This window comes from Lutjanus erythropterus, chromosome 2, assembly GCF_056507025.1.
Source record: "Lutjanus erythropterus isolate fLutEry1 chromosome 2, fLutEry1.hap2, whole genome shotgun sequence".
Classification (NCBI taxonomy): domain Eukaryota; kingdom Metazoa; phylum Chordata; class Actinopteri; order Lutjaniformes; family Lutjanidae; genus Lutjanus; species Lutjanus erythropterus.
In genome coordinates, this window is record NC_139318.1 from 10956384 (window position 1) to 10976507 (window position 20124).

At 39.6% G+C, this 20124-nt stretch overlaps 1 protein-coding gene across 1 annotated transcript in view; it reads left to right on the forward strand.

Moving 5' to 3' along the window:
- frmd4ba (FERM domain containing 4Ba) overlaps positions 1-20124 on the forward strand; it is a 62033-nt gene that overhangs the window by 14191 nt on the left and 27718 nt on the right. The window contains 6 exon segments of the mRNA XM_084727844.1: positions 16032-16097; positions 17410-17504; positions 17731-17823; positions 18164-18248; positions 19593-19649; positions 20052-20074. Coding sequence (XP_084583970.1) covers positions 16032-16097; positions 17410-17504; positions 17731-17823; positions 18164-18248; positions 19593-19649; positions 20052-20074 — 419 coding nt within the window.

Consider the following 20124-nt stretch of genomic DNA (forward strand, 5'->3'; position numbering starts at 1 on the left):
GCCATTCATATTTCCCATCACTTTGCTATGATATTGAAAGCTAATGACACTGGCTCTTTATGCTCCTTCTAAGAAATGTCTGGGCAAATCTGGGCAGCCACAGTCCCTCGGGGCAACATTTTGTCGCGGCAGAGTCTGTGTGTGGAGCTGCTGGCTGACACTGTGGCCTCTGCCCCCCGCACGCTTCCCCCGCCCTGACCTCCTCCTCTTCGTAGCATCTGGTTTATACACGCACATGGTTCGTCATGGCCTGTGGCCTCCAGCGAGCCCCCGAGCGTCGTCCCGTATACAGCAAGAGGATCTGGCCCCAAATCCCCAGACCCAACTGACAAGCTGATAGGTAGATGGCGGCAGCCTGAAGCCCCCAGCCTCTCGCCTCTTTCTCTGCCCTCTTTTCTTTTTTCAACCCCCTGCCTGGCCACACAAAGCTGGGCTTGACTGTACTGCCTAAACGCAACCAAAAAAGCTTTTCTGTCTTGCCATTCATTCGCCAAATGGAGCTTTATCACATGGTGTTAATTGGCTGTAATTAAGATGTCTTGTGGTTTTTTAAACAGATGCAGTGACAATTTCTGTCAAGATGTATAATGGCAGCCTCTCATTTATTAGCAACGTTGTCAAATCTGAAGGCTTTATGGGTAGACATATTTTAAAATTTGTTTCTTTTGTGTGGATTTAATGCTGTCAAAGAATGTGTCTAGTACAGAAAAAACAAAGGATAAAACAGACAGAAGGCATTTTATTGTTTTGGATACTCATACACTGTAATTTTTTTTTTTTTTTTTACTTATACCTGTAAGTCATATTCTTAGTGAAATATTATTTTGACCAAACTGTATAAAAACAATAAAATAGCATGCCAACTTTAACATGTCTTCAACAGGACCAACTCTCAGTGCAGCTGCTGATTTGTAATGATCCAGACAGAAGTTCATTGTGCTTCTCCCAACAGCAAAGAGCTGAATGAGTTTACTTCTCAGGGAGGACCACAGGATGAAAGAGCTGGAGCACAGCGATAACCTCCATAAGCTCACAGTTTTTAGTGTCCAAACAGACAAATGTTTTCTCAGCTTCTTCTGTCTTTATCCAAGTCAGCTCTGATGAAGATGCGAAGTTTCCCAAATGTTCGTCTGTTTGCACACTAAAAGCTGCAAGTTTATGATTGTATGCCAGCGTTTCTCCTTGTATTGTCAAAATTGACAGGGATGACCAAGACTGTTTGTGTAAATTACAGTTTATATTGCAGGTGTCACTATTATCAGTGTGCATCACTTCCGGGTGTCAAACTGTAGTCCTGGCTGCCTCTCCAGGAGTTGTGTGGTGAGCTGCCTGTGCTCCTCTAGTGGTCATCTCTTCAACAAGTCTCTAAAAAAATAAAATACAGTAAAAATACATACAAAGTTAATGAGATGTCTGATATTATGTCAGTAATATGATTCTAATTCAGTTGTATTTGAGAAAACATGTTCAATAAGCTGAAAATATTAAGTTGAACCAACAACTCTTCAGCTGCACTGACTAACTGTACAAACATTTTGAAAGGACTGTTGGGGCAGGGACTGAATTTAGTATTCAACCTGATCGTGTGAAAACAATTACACTGTAGAAACAAAAAAGTTGAGAAATCTCAAAATTTCAAGGCAACTTACTGCAATAGATTTGCAGATTTTAAGGCCAACTCAGACACTTAAGGTTTAAAACAAAGTTAAACTAACAATCTTTTGTTGACATCATTTCCTTTTCTTCTTCAGATTAAGTCAAAAATGTTTTTAGAAACCTCAAAAAATGTATTTAAAAATTATTGAGTAAACAAAAGTGAGGTGAAAGTGAATAATGGTTAATATTTCTATATTTTCAATTAAAATAATTTAATTTTCAGACCCCCAAATAATGACAAAAAAGGTTCATAGTTAGGGCTGGGTATTGTTTAAAAAATTATGATAGCAGTACCAATATCAGTACCCTTAAAGTGATACCCACGCCAGTGGAGTACTTCATTCGATACCTTTTTCCTTTACGCTTGCAGTGATTGGCTGCGAGCAAAACCAGTCATTTTTTTTCTAGATCTACATATGAAAAGCATTGAAAATTCAATTCAAATTCAAATGATCATTTCAAGTTAAAAGGCTTTAAGTTAGAGGAACTCATATTTTTAAATTCTCATTACTGTGTTCTGAAAATAAAAACTAATTTTTATGTTCAATTCATTTGAATAAATAAAAGTTGTTTATTTCTGTTAAGCTAATGAGAAAAGATTGGTTGATTCCACTATACTCCTGTATGATTTTTTACAGTGTTCATGAGGAATGCGACAGTGTAGCCCATTAGAAGGTGGGTCATGCTCTACGCATGACCAGAGATGGCTCTCGTTCATGTTTTATGAACTTAATCTATTCATGTATGATGTATGACTACAAATCATCCTCCTATCCGGTATCATGACTTCTGACAGCTGTGTCCACCTGCTCCATTTCTAAGCACAAGTGACGGTCAGGAAGCTTGACAGGCGTGCAGCCAGGGTCCTGCGAGGCAAGGACTTTATAACTGGGAGTGAACAATCCTGCGTGTGTGTGTGTGTGTTATGCGGTGTGCCAGGCGTACCACACAGAATGTCTTCCATTCAGCGCGTCAGCTGCGGTCTCAGTATGTGGCACGGCTCGTCAGCTGTAGGCCCGTGTGGATGACAGCTGTTTCCCTGCCCCACTCGGGCTCTGTTACGTTCACTCCGAGGCCTCACCCTTTTAGATAATTAATCTACCACTTACTGTACAAGGTAATTGCCATCCCATGTTGAAATGAGCCCAGGGATAGGGAACTGTGATGATCTTGGCAGCGCGGCTGCCCCTGTCATGCCCTGCCTTGTATTCTCAACAGATTCAGGCCTATTAATACTCAACTTCTGGGACTGAAAAAAGCAGTGTGGGCTAAATTGTAACAGCTTGCCTGTCTGTATTCTTATTAAACTTTCAATCCAGGCATCATAAGTGAAATGAGGCCCTTATATTAGGAAAAAGGGCATGACATTGGATTAAAGATAATAGGAAACCCCTCCAGACATATAATTTCCCAAACAATTTCCAGCATCAAATGTATTTCCCATTTTTTGTCCCCGGAGGTTGTGTGAGACACCCAATTTCCCCATCTGCTGGCTATAAATGAGCACTACAGCGTGAACACTAAGTATGTCAGCCACTGCTGCAACAATTGATTGTACTCACCCTCAGGGGGGGAGGTATAACAACAGCTTGAGAAGAATGAGCCTTTAAGTGAGCACGGTATTGTGTGTAGCACATGACTTGTGTAGAGAAATGGAGTGAAACTGGAGTGACATCAGAGAGGGTGACGGACCGTGTCGTGAGGTCATGGTGTTTACGGCCATGGTGCCAGGCTGGAGACAGGGGGAGGTGGAGACTGGGAGACAGCAGTCATGTATAATGAGTTACATGGACAGTAGATATTGCCTGTGAAAAGATATTATTCTGAGTATCACTTTCCTCCGATATAGCTGACATATCTATACAGTACACATTACACTTTACACATTACATTTCAGCATAAAATTGACAATGTGAAGTCACCCAGGAGACAAAGAACTGTATGTAATCATTTTGAGGATATTATGTTGATTATTTAATGTAGTTTAAAGCTACTATAAGGAATTTTTAAATGGTTAAGAAACAGTCTCATCTTAATGCTGATGCCTGTATATGACCTACATAAGCACACAAACTTGTCAGCTAGAAGATATATTCCTATATCGTTTTTCTTTATGGCCACCACCAGGTCAGATTGTCCAGGGAATCAGATGAAATAAGTGTGTTTATATTTCCCAGTCAAAGTGACAGTGAGCACATTAGCCTGTTAAAAAGAAACAGGTGAAGATTTTTATATAGATAATTACATTTTTTATGTTATATGTTGTGGTTATGGCCTCAAATATCAAAACAATATTAAAGTTCTTTGTAGTTGCTTTAAAAAAGTAAATAGAGTTTAAAGTTACTATAATCAATGCTGTCATTATAATAGGATTAAATGACTATGTCTAATGTGAAAGAGTTATTCATAGTGACCTACATAGAATTATCACCTGACTTAGCAGTCCCCCTCAGGGCTACGAAGCATTTCAGCTCATTGTTTTGTCTAAAGACCCACATAGGTACTGTTTCAACACACTCTTACTCCCAACTCATTAAATACAGCAGCTTGGTCAGTGGCCCTGGGCCTACGCTTCAAACTAAGATGCTATAGCATCAGTTTTGGACATGTAGGACTCCATGGTCAACTTAGCAGTCAACGTAAACTTTTGAAATTAAGGCACAAAAACCACTAGGTTAGGTTTAGGCAATATAACTACTGAGTAAGGTTAAGAAAAATATGTTTTAGTTTAAGTACACTAGTTACATATGTTAACATACATAATGTAACTTGCGTAAGTCAACATATCTGATGTAACTTAAGTTTTGTTGACCATTTGTTTCACACGGTACAGGAGCACAGATCTTCTTCACCAACTTCCTTGCTTGCTAGAGGGGTTCCTACAATGTTACAGTTTAAAGCATATTGTTGAGTTATGTGATGTGTTGGGAGTGTGAACAGACTCACTGTTTTGGTTCAATCTCCCCCCCACCAGATGCAGCAAAAACCTTTTTATTAGAGTTTATTTGAAGCAAAAAAGCTCTGATAAACCAAAACAGAACTAAAAGGAGACTGAATATTGGGGTTACAGTCCTGAGCGGGCTAGAAATAAGACTGACTGACTGTCTGCTTGATATGCAGTCTTTACTCTTACGGTTCACTTTCACCGACCTCATTATTCCTGTTAATTCAACAGACGAAGTTACCAGCGGACTATGTGACCACAGAAGAGAATCTAGCTGCTAACGATTTCCTTCCAGACTTGGTAGCAACCAAAGCAGAGCTAAAAGAAGAGTGAATATTGGACCTGCATTGTAAACAAAAACGCAGTGCTAACTGAATGCTAATGTTGTTATGTGTCTGCTGAATATAAACACGTGGCTGTTAGCTAACACATAATACATTAGGTGTGTTATTCCACTGTCCCCAAGTGCCAAAAATCAGTTAATGAGGGTTTATAATGAGGATGTATTCAATAAAGACATGTAGCTCTTATTAGGATGCCTAAGAGAGTGCTGAGACATGGACACTTGTAGACGGCCTACTTCAGGATCAGATAAACTGCTTATTGTGCGTCTCTCAGAGTTAGCGCAGACAGTTAATTCCCACTTTCCCCTGGGATGCCCTCTCTGAGCCTAGACTCCCACTGATTGATTCTAGGGGAGGTTGTTGCCCCTTCCTATGTCTTCACCCCACCGAAACCTCAGTATAGAGCGTGGAAATCAACTGGGATTATCTGCCGCCTGCAGGCATTTGGCATATGTGTGAATGTGTGTGTGTGTGTTCACAAGATGTGTGCGTGGCTCTAGAAACAATGCCTGCATGCCCTTACATTGAAATATCTTTGTATTTCTTTGTTTGACTACACTGCATAGACTATGTTTAAATCTGTTTGTATATTTCCAAATTAAACCTGCCTTGATTGTGGAATGTTGTCAGGTATTTTTACAGATTTCTTTATGATGAAACATTGTTCAGTCACAGGCATCATCAACTCTATATTTATTAACATTACATGGACCAGAACACGGTGCTCTCCGCACACGTGGCGATCATGTGTGTGATCAACAGCGGCTTGTGTCCACCATATGTTTGGCTGTCTCGCCCGCTGTTGCTTCAGGCAGCTGTGGCCCCACGCATCTGTCCGTGTTTATCATGGTTAGCTGGTTACGGTACATCTATACCTTCGAAATGGGTCTCTGATGATGAATCCTGCCTTCCAGAAATAGATCCATCCAGTTCTTACTGTGGTGGATTACAGCATCAATAGTATTTAATCCTGTTAGATTTTTTTACACTACAAAAAGGCTCTAAATGACAGGAGAGAAATGAAATTGTTTCTCCTTGGATGGTACAGTAAGAGCGAGTGTCAGTATTACAGCTGTATTTCTAGTTAAATACTGTGCATTATTATTCTTGTATATTCCTATTGTATTTAAAATAAAGTGGATATGAGGAGATTCACTGCCAACCATAGAAAGCTTGGGAATAATGTTCCATTTAGTCAAAAGAAAATATGCTTATTTTCTCTCTTTCTGGGAGTTAGATGAGAAGGCTAATATCACGCTCATTAGTTTAGCACAAAGACTAGAAATGGGGGAAATAGCTAGCCTGCCAGCCTTCTAAAGTTTGGTGGACACAGTACAGATGAAGTCTGATTTTATACTTGTCTGATTTTAGTAGAATCAATATATACTCATTTGTTGTCATTTGACGTGAAATTTGAGGGGAGGTCATGACACCTGAGTGATCAATGATCTGGCTCTAAGATCACTGGTTGGATTTCTGATAAGTCAGAAATTTTTGTCAGTGTCTTTCAGTTTGAGCAGCTCCACGGTCTGATCAAATAAAGTTTTCATGTCACGTCAACACTTCGGTCCATATACGCACTCTCGCTCTGCTACAAAATTGCATCACACTTTTTTTTGCATCAAATAATGACGTGAGCATTGTTTTCTCTCTCATCATGTTCACGTTTATCAGTTGCAAACCAACCAGTTCAGCTCACCAAAAATATAAGCGTGTTCATGAGCGTGCGCTACATGTTGGTACTGTGATCTTGAGACTGCTGTAATATAAGACTGAACTTCACTGCAGAACTGACAAACCACTTTTCTTTTTTTCTTCTTATTGTAGATTTGTCAACATTTTTTAAGTATGCTATCATCTTGTTTTAATAAACCTTATTGTTATTTTTCACCCACATCATGGTTGTGTAGTGTTAGCATAAAAATCACAGGTTTTGGCCATGCAGAGAGGCCAAATAAAACATGTAGTGTCAGTGTGCACTATTTTTAGTCATCTCCTGGAGTCTCTGCTAGTTGTCTGGCAACATCACTGTGACAGGAAGACTCCAAGAAGTTACTGCACAAAGTATACTATGTTAACTAGTGAGATACAGAGGTACTGGTAGGTGAATTTCTTTTACCTTTGAGTAGAGCCGGGCTGTTTCCCTGTGTCCTTTCATCATGATTAACTAAACTAACTGTCTACAAGGGCTCGAAGCCAAGGTTTCTATCATTACCGATTCCAGCCCGACTGTCTGCAGGCTCTAAATTCAATACACAGAGATCAATCAGTCTTCTCATCTAAAGGCAAAATTATACTTTATGCAACCCTAAGTACAGTACAGCACGGTCTGCGTGATGTAAATTTCATCATCAGAGGGTGTACGCATTGGCTCCGTGCTGACATGTGCACCGCCACTTTGTTGTGACCATACAGACTTCTCTGCAGCTTGTCCACGAGGCCACTACCCTACAACACACAAATGAATATCCACACATGTATGGAACGCAACCTCCAAGTGGTATAAACAGAAGTACTATGCATCTATGGTATCCACGTACAGTACATGTCTTTTAGGGAGTATTTTCAGGCCTTTACTCTTGCTAAGAACACAAAACCGCCTATTGCACAAAATGTTTAACTGTTTCTTTGAGAGTATAGCACAATACATGGATTTGTTTGTGCGTGGATGAAGATTCATTCATATTCTTCTTTGAGAATCGCTCACAATCCCATTTTTTATATAAGATAAATGTCACAGCTGCCTGCTACTGCTCAGTGCAGCCACTTCACTGCCTGCATAGGTGTGGTAACTGATATACTCATTTCCAGCATGTGTGCTTCAGAGCAGATTTAATCTTACATGCATTAATCCTTGCACTGAAGTAATTACATGCATGGCTGGTTGCCACTAGGATTTTGTTTATTATTTATTGTAATGCAGGATGACTGGGCGCATATGGAAAGTTCTGTAAGTGGAAACTGCCTGTAACTCTTTGCCTTCTCAATAACAGTTGATGAGGCAGATAACATTTACTTTCCATCACCATGTTTTTCGGAATTACTGATAAAAAAGTCTTCTTCTACTGCTGCTACAAGCTTAAGTCAACATCCGTTTTCCGTGTTGATGTGGAGGTCACTGTGTGCCTGGTCTGAGACACTTCTGGTCATCATGTCCGATGAAACAGCTCCACGTTGACTGTGGACACTTAAGCGTTCTTGGAAACAGGGGTCACATAAACAAACAACAGGATATTGTTTCCAGATGAACTGCAACACGTCTCCGCTGTGAGCTGTTCCCCCTCTTCTTTTTCTCCTGCGTTGCTTTTCTCAGTACTCTCTGTCTTGTTTGTCTGAGTCAGGTGTACGGCAGCTTGTGTGAGACATTTGCTTATTAATTGCAGCTGTACAAAGGAAGACGTCTGGTTGTGAGTCACAAGCACTTTTCCTCTACACTTGACATCAAAGCCTTCCTAAACGTTTTTCCAGCAGTTTCACTTTTAGTTTTGCCCTGTCAGTACTACCATCCCTGCTGATCCAAACAAGGACCAATTATTTTTAGTGTTCCTACAAAATATAAAGGGTGGGGATGTCTGGTCTTGTCAGGAAACAGCTCCCACATCCCAGACAAAGTGACCATTCCCACACCCAATTTCAGACAATGAAATTGAAATACAAGCTCAAAATAAACAATAAAATAAAACATGAAGTCATTCGTCTCAGCTTAGGAAACAGGATAGGGAGCGTATTTTGGTGCTTATTTTGTAATCTTTCCCAGTGAGCACCAACTGGGATTTCAACAAATTGAAAACTGGTTGGTAGACCTCTTTCTTACATACATTACAACATTAGTGTGTCACAATTTTTAAAAAGTGGATCTTGCTGTATGTAACACTCAATCGTAAGTACTTGTATGACAACAGTGAGGAAGTATACAAAAGTATAAAAAACAACAAAGAAGGTGTAGTGGATGAGTGAGTTAAACACTGGAGTTTCATCCAGGAGACTGGAGTTTGCCATTTTTTTCTGGCTTCTAACTGAGAAATTTTGATGTAGTTTCCTAGTGAGGGTCCAGAGTGATGGTAGGCAATAATTTGCATGTTACGGATGAAAAATGTCATTGTTGCAAATCACAGTGAAATATGGTCTAAATGTGAACATTCAGTCAATGTCCTAAAATAGTCAGTAACAAAATTAACTTTGTCAACCAATTTTGAATGTCTTTATACTGGTGACCATAGTTTTTTTTTTTTTTTTTTAAAACATTTTTCAATGGAAAAATGATTTTGCAGAGGAAAAAAATCACAGAGCAGCAGACGTTGCAGACTGTTGTTACAGTCTGTAAATCATTTAAGATATTTTCCTCGCTCTACAATGATGCCAAAACATGATGTGCTTATCTTAACTGCATATTACTTTTTAAAAAATAAATAATTACCATTTTAATTTTTAAGTTTGATTACTTGTAATATATAAATCATAAAATGACCATGATATGTAATCAGAGATGAAAAGAACATGCCATAACAGCGCTATAGCCGCAGTATCCTCCTTTGAAATTTCTGGACTGGACTGATAAGATCAGTCTCTTTAATAAGAGTTAAAATTCATGTCTGATGTTTGCCGAGTAAGTGTCTTTCTGTGAGTTGTAATAAATAATTAATCATATTTTAGATGGACTAGATGTTTATAACAGTTAAATTAAGCATTATGTCAATGTAGTTTGGCAGGCAGTAAGGCAGGCAGCCACTGAACTACAACTCCAGAGTGTGTCGTGGACCTATGTCTTTAGGGTAACGGGCTTAGCTTTACATTGACAGACAAATGGCTGATCATCTTACTGTACAGGACTCATCGTTACTTGTTATTGTTAAATTATAATGTTGTGCTCGTCTTGTGCTCCTGCAGCATTCCTGCAGCCTGCCTGAGCCTCCTTGAGTACAGGAGGAGAGGGTGAGGGGAAACAATGAGCTTCAACTGTAGACTATAGATTATAGGATTTCAACCTATTTAACACACAGTTTATGGCTCCAACTCAGTAATTGAACTGCTGTATTCATTTTTGGACACGCAATATGTACATATTGCTAGGTTGAGTAAAAATACTAACTCTCCAGCTCAGGAACAAGGTTGCTTCAATGGGAAGATGCTCACTAGGGTATTTTACAGAAGACAAAAATCACAAAGCAGCAAAACAAAACATTTTCACTATTATTCTACTGTGACTCACTGAGGAAAGTATTTATGAGTTTAGAGGTTGAGCGGCCAGCCGGAGTTTGTTTCCGTGTACTTTGTGTTTGTATACAAGCATGTTTATGTGGAGGGGAGATGGAGCCTCTGCAGCAGGGGCCTCGTGGTTCTGTCCTGCCCTCCCCTGCACTCTATGAGGCAGTGTTTTGGACCGAGGCCCAGGACCAAGCCTGAGGCACGCCGCTCCGCTCCAGCCTCTCCAGAGCGCCGACTCTCACTGACATTACATCAGCTGGGGGGGGAGACACAGTAGACCGTGTGTGCGTGTGCTGGAGTGTAGATGCTCCTTTCAGCTTGTTGCTCTGAAGCAAAACAAAGTAGCCTGCAGACAGATCCATCATTTTTCCCCTCCTGGGTTCTGACACTGTGAGGTGTCATCAGTGGAGGCAGAGACTGGGAGAAAAGGCGGCTAACCATGGCTGTGCGCATCATACGTGGAATGGAAGACCTGGTGGCATCGGGGAGCCAGTTTGTCTGGAGCCTGGCACATCAGACTTTGAGGAGGTGGTACAATCGTGGGCTGATGCCATGCAGACGCGTCCTAGAAGCCTGGTTCAGGATTGGAAAATGCTACCAGGTACGACAGCTCCTCGAGCTATGGCAGGATAAAGAAAATAGTTCAAATAACGCAGCTTTTATTGAATGTTTTAAGTGAATGATTGTGCCAGTGCCAGATGGAATCCTTTGATTACCTATTCAATTTTCATGGCTTACATTACCTTTAATCTCCCTTCAACTTTCCCTCCGAGTGAAGTGAGTCAGTAGTTTTTCTCATCTGGCTCATTATTGTATGCACGTGTTTATTTGTGCGAGTGTGAGGAGGCACAGGCTGCCTCTTGATGAGTCACAGAGCCTGTTTTTTTTTTAACAAGGGTCCCTCTCTCCCAGCACATATGGCAGTCATTAGAAAGCAGCATGACCGTGTGTTTGATCTCGCTGTCTGGCTGAAGAGGAGAACTTTCAAAGTTGTCTTTGAAATGTATTGTTGCTGCCGGAACACCTGAACACTGTTTGTGTGGTTAACACGTCCTACTTGCATGTCCTCTGTGTAAACTTAAGAGAGTTCAGGTTGTACTCATCTTTTTTTGCTTTCTTTCCTAGCATACCGAGATGTGGAAATGTCTGTTGTATTAGATGGTACCTGGGACTTAAGTTTAAAACAGTTTTGTTCATAACAGTTACTAATTATATCATCATATCTGGTGTATGGTAAAAAGATTACCATATTCAGGTACGTTTTCTTAGGTATGCACATACAACACCTGACATTCTTTGTATGTAAGAAAATAGTTTCTTGCTTCGAAAAAAATTCTCAGAAGTAACACAAGTATAAGATCCCTTTTAACTTCGAAACCATACAACCACTGGAATTACAACTGTGATGATTAGTTGATTAACTGATAACACAAATTAGTTGCCAACTATTTTGATAACAGATTAATCGTTTCATTCTTCAAGCAAAAATGTCAAACCTTTCTTTGTCATTTATGATAGATACACATAATGCACATATACATATGGACATAGGAAGTAATTTGAAGACACAGACAAGACTTTTGGGGCTCTGAGGCACTGCAATGAGCATTTTGCACATTTTTTTAAATACTCATTTGTACAGCATTTGAGTATATAGTTACTTTTCACCTCTGTGGATACAAGCATTCTACGTCTGCTCCACTCAACTTGTGGTGGTTATCTGTGGTTAATGGGAGAAGTTGTGGGTTGTAGATGTGGTTAGAGCTGCAGGGTGGGCCCAGCTCAGCCCGACCAGGTCAGTGTGGCTGGGTTGGGTCATGTGAAGAGAGCGCCATCGGGGCCCTCTGCCCATAATGACAGGGCTTCAGGGGCATGACCTTTCTGACACAGTCGTGAGTCGTGACCTTTTCTTTTTTATCATCGGGGACCTCGCTCTGAAGCCCAAGTCGCTTTCTTCAGCGGTCACAGCTCTGCCAGTGCGACTAGTGAATATTCTACATGTCAAAAGATACCCCATAGGAAGTGTTTCAAGAATTTATTTAATATTTTATGAAGTCTATTGAAAGTGGTTAAGCATTAAGATTGAGAAGAAACAGAAAAAGAAGCGATATCACTGTAAAAAAAAAATCAGACAGGAATTTAGTGGAATCAACTAATCTCTTCTCATTAATTTAACATAAATATACAAGTCTTATTTATTCAAGTTAGGTCTTTTGGCTTGAAATGATGAATTGAATGAATGTACTGTACAGAGTTCAATCAACTTGTTTTTTCTAAAGAAACATGATCAGTATATTAGCCCACTTCCCAACGTGCAATGTTTGAGAGTTCAAACTCTCCTGAGACCCCTTCTCTTTTATCATCTAGAAAAAAATATGATGAATGTCTTGGTTGCTTGTTTTCACAATAATTTTAACATTGCAAACCATAATGAAGGTTAGTATTCAATGGGAGCAGTTGGACAAAATGAGTTCTGACAGGAACAGCTGAAAGTTAAGTTCTTTGTGTAAAATAAACTTCAAACTTAGCAAATCTTAAAGGAAATCATGTTGGTTTGTAATGTTTGTCAGTGTGACTCAAGAGTTACTGGTTCAATTTAAGATTTTAAGCTTATCGAAGATGTTTTCTCAAGTAAAACTGAATTAATATCACGTTTATTTCACAGGAAAACTTTTTTTTGTTTTAGTTTTAGTCTTTTGAACTTCTGTCAACTTAAAATGTTATTGCATATGGACTCAGGAATTAAAACAAATATATACCTTTTGTGTTTGTTTTCTACAGTGATGGAACATTATTCACAGATTTTGAAGGTGAATCTAGAATTCAGTGGCTGACTGTGAGGTTGAAATCAGACTCTTAACTAAAGGCCTTTGTCTATTCCTCCATGTTTTGATGTCACTGCCCTGCAACAATGAAGCATTCTTTAAATGGGTTCTTGAAAGGGTTGTGCCCTGGACAGCCACAACAATTCATGAGAGGGTTACTATAGTGATTAATCCCAGATTAATCTATGGAACACATGTAATTAAGATCCACAGTTTATTCTCCCTATCAAGACAAATCAACAACAGTGTGGTTTTCATTGAGATTTTCTTTCTTTTGTTATACTTTTTGTCAGTAACAAAGATTCTTGCCTCATCTGGACCACTGAGATATGGAGCTTGTATGGGTCCTGCTGTGCAGCTCAAGTTGGACGGTAGAAGGACTTTGCATGGTGTTGAAATCTGAAGTTAGTATAATAGCAAGTTAGCGTGACTGCAAATGAAACCCTTTTGTTAAGAATTACAGCTGTACCCGCAGAGCTGTAAATCTCACTGAGGTTTGGGGCGTAGAGAAACAACAAAGTGGAAAAGTAGCTCGTACAGTATAAAAGTTAAATGACATCTCAGTTGTGGTGCAGAGAACAATATGTCCTGGTGGACGGGAGTTTAACACCACACCAGAAGGCGTCATCCAGCCCCGCTTCTACGCTGGACGTGCACATGATCCTCAGTTTCCACCAAAGAGGCCAAGCAGTTGGAGGCCACATGTTTTTCACTGAAGTCACAGAAATAAAAGGCGTCTGGGACACATTCCTGAGCAGCAAACAGCATCCAGTCAACAGGAGCACATGGTCATGGCATTCAGGTTCTGCCCAGTGTTACTGAGATCAAATAGTAGTAAAATACTGCTGAGGCTGTAATATGAGATAATACAGAATGATGGAATAAGATAGTATCTTCTTAAAGCATGAACGAGACCCTTTTTCTGTTTCTGTACAATCCTGACCACTGAAAAACATCCAATTAAAGCCAGTAAGATCACACAGCATCTTTTTTAATTTTTTCTTATGGAACATATTAAAAAAAATCAAACAGTCTTGGTAAAATCACTGCTTTTAGTCTACTCAGGGGAATTGTAATGCACTTTCTGCCAGTATCTCCATTTTCAGTATTTCCACTGGGTGGCGCCATAGTCAGGAATTTTAAAATTTATTTAGTGGCTTTAATGTTGACTTATTCCACTATATTAGACCTCTTTAATCAGACCTTGCCTTTACCCGTGTGGTGAGCTGGTAGTGTGGTATTCAATAAAATATTTGGTAAATGACTTCAAGCTTGTCATTCATAAACCAGCATGACAAGTTGAGTGAGTAAGCCCATCGGTTTGTGGACGACTGTTTTGAAGCCTCGACTTCAGCATCATTGGGGTCGCCATGTTTGGTTTTTGCAACCAGATTATGCACAGCACCAACAGGACCATGGAGCTGATAGGTGATGTACAGTACTTCCACTCGGGTGGTACTTGGATTTGGCTAGTCCGTTCAGTATGAAATAATGGCGGCCTTCCTGGCCACATTTTCACTGAAGTGCATTACAATATGTTTCTGAAAACATTTTAAGTGAGAAATAGGCAATGCAGTTACAGAAAATAGCCATATTTGATCAATGCTACGTAGTTTAATGGTTTGATCTAAGTTTCTGTTGGTTGCACAAAATGGTTACAACCTTTGTTGCATTAAAACGTGTTTGGAAGTTTGATTTTCATGAACTTTGTGTGTTACACTAGAGGATCTATTTTACTACAAATAGGCCCATAATTTACTAAATGAGCATCATGCTGTATAGAGGAAGAGTTGAAATATAAGAGTACACACAATCAGATTGCTTCTTGAAATCAGCTGAGTCTGAGTCACTACAAAGAATGCATGTTTAAGGCACTTCCACAATGGCTTCACTTTTCAGACCTGGAAACTTTAATATACGGTCTATGGTTTTGACCTGTAGCTTATGGTGGCTAAAATTAGCCAACTTTGATGGCTTATGTTAGCTCTCCATCAACTATAGAGTGCCATCAATTTCCTCATCTGTCTCCTGGTAAGAAAATAATACAGAGCATTTCCCTAAATTTTGAACTATTCCTTTAACATAAGAACACTGTACTTAATGTGACTTTCAAAAGGACTGAGTGAATAAGTCCTGCAAATGTAAAGATGGGTGAACACTGAGCTGTACAACTCATGGTGACACTTGTGTAGAGCATTTGCTGCATGAAGACAGGGACATGAATAAAAATGTCGCAGTCCACAACGCTACATTAATTTCTTATATTATTTATGATGATGACTACTAAAGTATTGAGATTACATTTCACCACTCCAATGGATTATACATGTATACTCCATGCCATCAGAAATTATTCAAAAACAATTACAAATATTTTGAACTATGAGAATATGAGGCTGAATGTTGGCAACAGCATGATACACTGAAATATGGACCAATATTCATCACCACACAGTAATACTTCTACTTTGTCGTGCATTGAAAGGCAGTTCTGCTGACTGCACCAGAATGAATCTTAAAGCCATTCATCTTAAACAATACAGTGGGAATTCAATTAAAGTATGCACCAGGCTTCATTGTCTTTTGGTTTTGTTGCTTATAACAGCAAAGCCAAACGTGGGAAGTTGACATTTCAGGGATTTTCATTAGAGCAGTGTTGATGCAGAGGAAGGATGTGCGGGGGGAGAAGACAAAAGCATGTGTGGAGACTTAATGGCAAAAGAGCATCAGGCTCTTTGTTTATGAGTCATGGTGCGTGCATAAAGAGCTGATTTATGGCTGAAATATCACCTTTTTTACACTTAAAGTTAATAAGGATGATGTTTTGCAGCGTGGATCCCATATGGGCAGTCGTGCCTAGTGGCTCCTCTTACCTATTCACTCAGCACAAAGACAAACATGACAGTGAGGTGAGTCACTGTTCAACATGAGAAAGAGAAGCAGACACTTTATCCTTGGGCTAAAACAGTGGAGAAGCGCAGGTGGAGGCGGAGCTTTAGCTGTGACAGTTTGGTCTTGCAGGAAGCATCGTGACTCATGTTATCTGTCTTCCTCCAGATGACCGAGGGCCGTCTGTGTCAGGTTCACCTCCTGGACGGCAGGAAGCTGGAGCTGCTGGTTCAGGTAAGGGACACTTTCTGCTCGCCTCCTGCACACTTAAGACATAAGGGTTCCTGAAGGGCTGTTGTTCTACCCAGAACCATTTGCTTTTGGAGAACCCTGTATTGAAGGTTTAGGATTCTTTGTAAGACTAAGGGTTCTTTTAAAACCTCTTTTCATCCAAAGAGGCCTTTTTCAAAAGAAAGAGCTCTTCAGATTGTTGAAATCTTTTAAGAACTCTTTTGTCAAGGATTCTTTGTACCACCCCCTGGGTGGGTTCTACATGAATCCCTAGAGATACAAAAATGTTCTCAGTAGAACTCTCTAAGTAGGTTGTAGATTAAACCATTGGAATCTAAAAGGGTTCCTAATAAAATGTGTCTAGATAAAACCCAAGGAATATAAAAGGGGTCTTGGTAGAACCCTCTTGTGTGGGTTCTACATGAAACTTTTGGAAACTAAAATGTTCTCAGTAGAACCCCTCAGATGGGTTCTTTTTATGTTTTTACCAGAACCATTTACTTCTGAAGAATCCTTTTACTGAAGGAAGGGTTTGGTTTTCTTTGACAGACTGGTTACACTGAGAACCATTTTGGAAGAAAGAGTTCTTCAAGGATTGTTGAAATCCTTGGACTCACTTGGAATATAAACTGGTTCACAGTAGAACCACCTTGGTATATTCTAGATGAAACCCATAGCATATAAAAAAGTTCTCACTAGAAGCCCCTGGGTGGGTTCTTTGTGGCACCATTAGAAGGTGGAAAGATTCTGGGTAGAACCCCAAGGGAGGGTTCTGGGTGGATGTATTACACCATAGAAGTTTTCCTCCTGAGAACCTCTTATGGAGGTCTTTTCACAGATGGTTCTGAGTATAACCCTTTCTGTGGGGTTCCAGATAAACGTCTGTGAAAAGGTTTGAAGTGGCACCTTTATAAAAGGTTCTACCAGGAACCAAAAATGGAGATGAGCCAAAGAACCCTTTATGGTTCTAGTTAGCACCTTTATCTCTAATAGTGTATGTCACAAATTATGCCACATACCCTCAAAGATTATGCTGATGCAGTGAATATGAGTAGGATTTCATGATGCATGTCATTCATTATCATAGAGAAGAAATCGAATCTTATTACAGATGACTCCTATTTCACTTATTGTTCATGTCGAACTGATCTTGTCTGTTTAAATTCACAGTGTTTTAATTGAAATGTCATATGAATGCCACATGTATGCTTGTTTTCCACGTTCCATAATAATTTTTGTTTCTCGCACATGACTTTTGAGTTAGCACACAGATGATCTCAGCTGAACTCCCTGTGCTTTAATCTAAACCTTCCAGCCCAAGCTGTTGTCCCGTGAGCTGTTAGATTTGGTGGCCTCTCATTTCAACCTGAAGGAGAAAGAATACTTTGGATTGTGCTTCATAGATGACACGTAAGTAAATTTCCTAACAAAAAGGGCATTTTAAAGTAAAAAATGCAATGTCCTAGTAGTATGTATGTATGTTTTGTTTTATTGCATGTAATTTTAATTATAGGGATTGGCTGGATTAGAACCAATCCTTGTTTTACAGAAGCATTAAGGGGAGGAAAAAGAAAAAGAGAGAAAAATTACAATAGCAGTTTTCCAGCATATGATTTATTCTTGTATCCCTGCTCAGCGGCCAGAATAACTGGCTCCAGCTGGATCGTAAAGTCCTTGATCATGACTTCTCCAAGACTTCGGGGCCTTTGGAGCTCAAGTTCCTTGTGAGGTGAGTGCTCTTGCTGCAAAAGCTTGCCGGACGTGGAGTATTTGTGTGCTTTATCAGATAAAACAACGTATACTGATGATTTAAAATTGTTATGTTTTACAATTTAAACTCAGCAGAGGTCTATGTTGAAGCATGTTGGGTTATTCATAGCTTCTCAGCGTCCATGGCTTGTCCTAACCAGCAGGTGGCAGTGATGGAACACACTTTAAGTTTTGCTGCATGACTGCCAAACTAATACATTGAACATGATAAAGCCTGTGAATACTGCTGAGGCACTGTGCGTTGACATTCTGTTTCAAGTGAACCTTGCTGACCCCCCCCAAAAAAAATCTCTTCACAGGTTTTATATTGAGAAGATCACCTTCTTGAAGGAGAACACAACAGTGGAGCTGTTCTTCCTGAATGCTAAATCTTTGGTGTTTAATGTAAGTGTTTTTTTAAGCATTTATTTTCAGAAAGCTTGTCCCATATATTCCTTTTTATATTCTGGTAAGCAAATTTGGCATGTCGTTTAGTTCCAGATCATTGCACATAATAGTTGATTGCCTGATGAGATGATAATGAAAATGCCCAGTGTAATTATTGATCTGCCATCATTCTTGATCGTTAATGCCATAGAGTCATAAAACAGATTTCATTCAGCTGGGGGTTGGTTGACGGACAGATGATCATGAATATGCTGCACAGCTTGTTTTTGTTCATAGCATGTGTCTATTGCAGAAGATTTACTAAATTAACATTTTAAATAAAATTTGAGAAATAAAATTTCTCAAAGGCTGCAGTCTTTCACGTATTTTCATACATGACATTTATTTGATTTATAGCGTGCATGTCCCTGTAATTCCGCAAGCACTTATTCAGAATGCTGCTTTCAGGGCCTGTTGGAACCTTTACCATTTCAGGCAAAGTTAATCACTCACTGTCGTGCGTGTAATACGTTATTGTTTACTGGAATTGGGTACCATTTCATTAAAACACCGTCACGTCACATCTTCAAAGGCAAAATAGTTACAGGTTCAGGCTATTATTCAGATTAAACGGTGTTCGGGAGGTTTGAGCGCTACAAGGTAAAAATGTGTAGATTTCGATATCATTATAATGAGTGCAAAGTTGAGTTCACTCATTCACATGAGAGTTGTATGGAGCAGTTAAATGTCTCCAGTTAGATAACATAGGTCAAACTGAAATAATTATCTGTCAGTACATATTAAATCCCGGCCCCCCTTTCGAAATGAACTTTTTACAGCTTACACTTTTTACAGTGTAAAGTTTGGTGGAAAATAAAAATACATGGACATATGTAGTTTTAGGCAGGCAATTGATACACACGATATTAGAATTTTGGAACCGTATGAGGAGTACATGAATGCACCATGTGATCAAACGTTGCAGTGCAGTTTTTTTTCGCGGGGAGAGCAGGCTGGTCACCATGGGAGACGGAGACTGTTGAACCTGCTTTCGGACTGTACCACTTTACCGAGGGGTCCGTAGCTTCAGACAGGATCTCAGCTCGGTTTTCTATGCACCAGTGTGTGTTTTGTCGCTTACATAAAATGTCACGTTAACTCTGGTGCTGAAAACTAACATTAAATACACTTCACGGACAGTTGGGAACACCGTAGTGCCTCTGCGGCAGTGGTTTAGTCGGTAACGGTGGGACCGAGGTACGGGACGAGAAGATTTTCTCCCAAGTCAAGTGTGTCGGACAAGCTGCACTTTGTGTATGTGCTTTGGAGAAACCCTGCTAATTTTGACATTTTCTGTACCAGGAGACCATTGAAGTGGAGAGTGAAAATGTTTTCAAGTTAGCCGCATTCGCATTGCAGGTAAGAAAGAGTTTGTCGCAGGCTTTCTAGACTCAATTTTTTTTGTCACTCACCCCCAAATGTGAATGAAGACGCTCGGGGCACGCAACATTTGAAAACAGTTGTCTGCTAAGGTTCCGTTGGACGAAGCTATTGTTAAAGAAACTCACCCTTTTACATTAGTATTGACTCTTAAAATGACGTTTGTGCTTCGAGACAGTGTTTATCTGTAGTTATGAGAGAAATTAAAATGTAGTGCAACTGAATGTATTGATGTTACTGTAAATAGTATAACGTTACTTTTCTGCAAATGAATCAGGTAGCTAGCTAACATTAGCGTAACTGTAATTGGGCAGTTTTTATTTTTATGTTTATTGTCTTCTTATAATACTTTCACTAACTGCATTATTTTCCATTTTAAAGGAGGCCAAAGGAGATTACACCAGGTAAGAAATTACACAAACTAAAACATAAAAGTCCTTTATGCGATTAATTT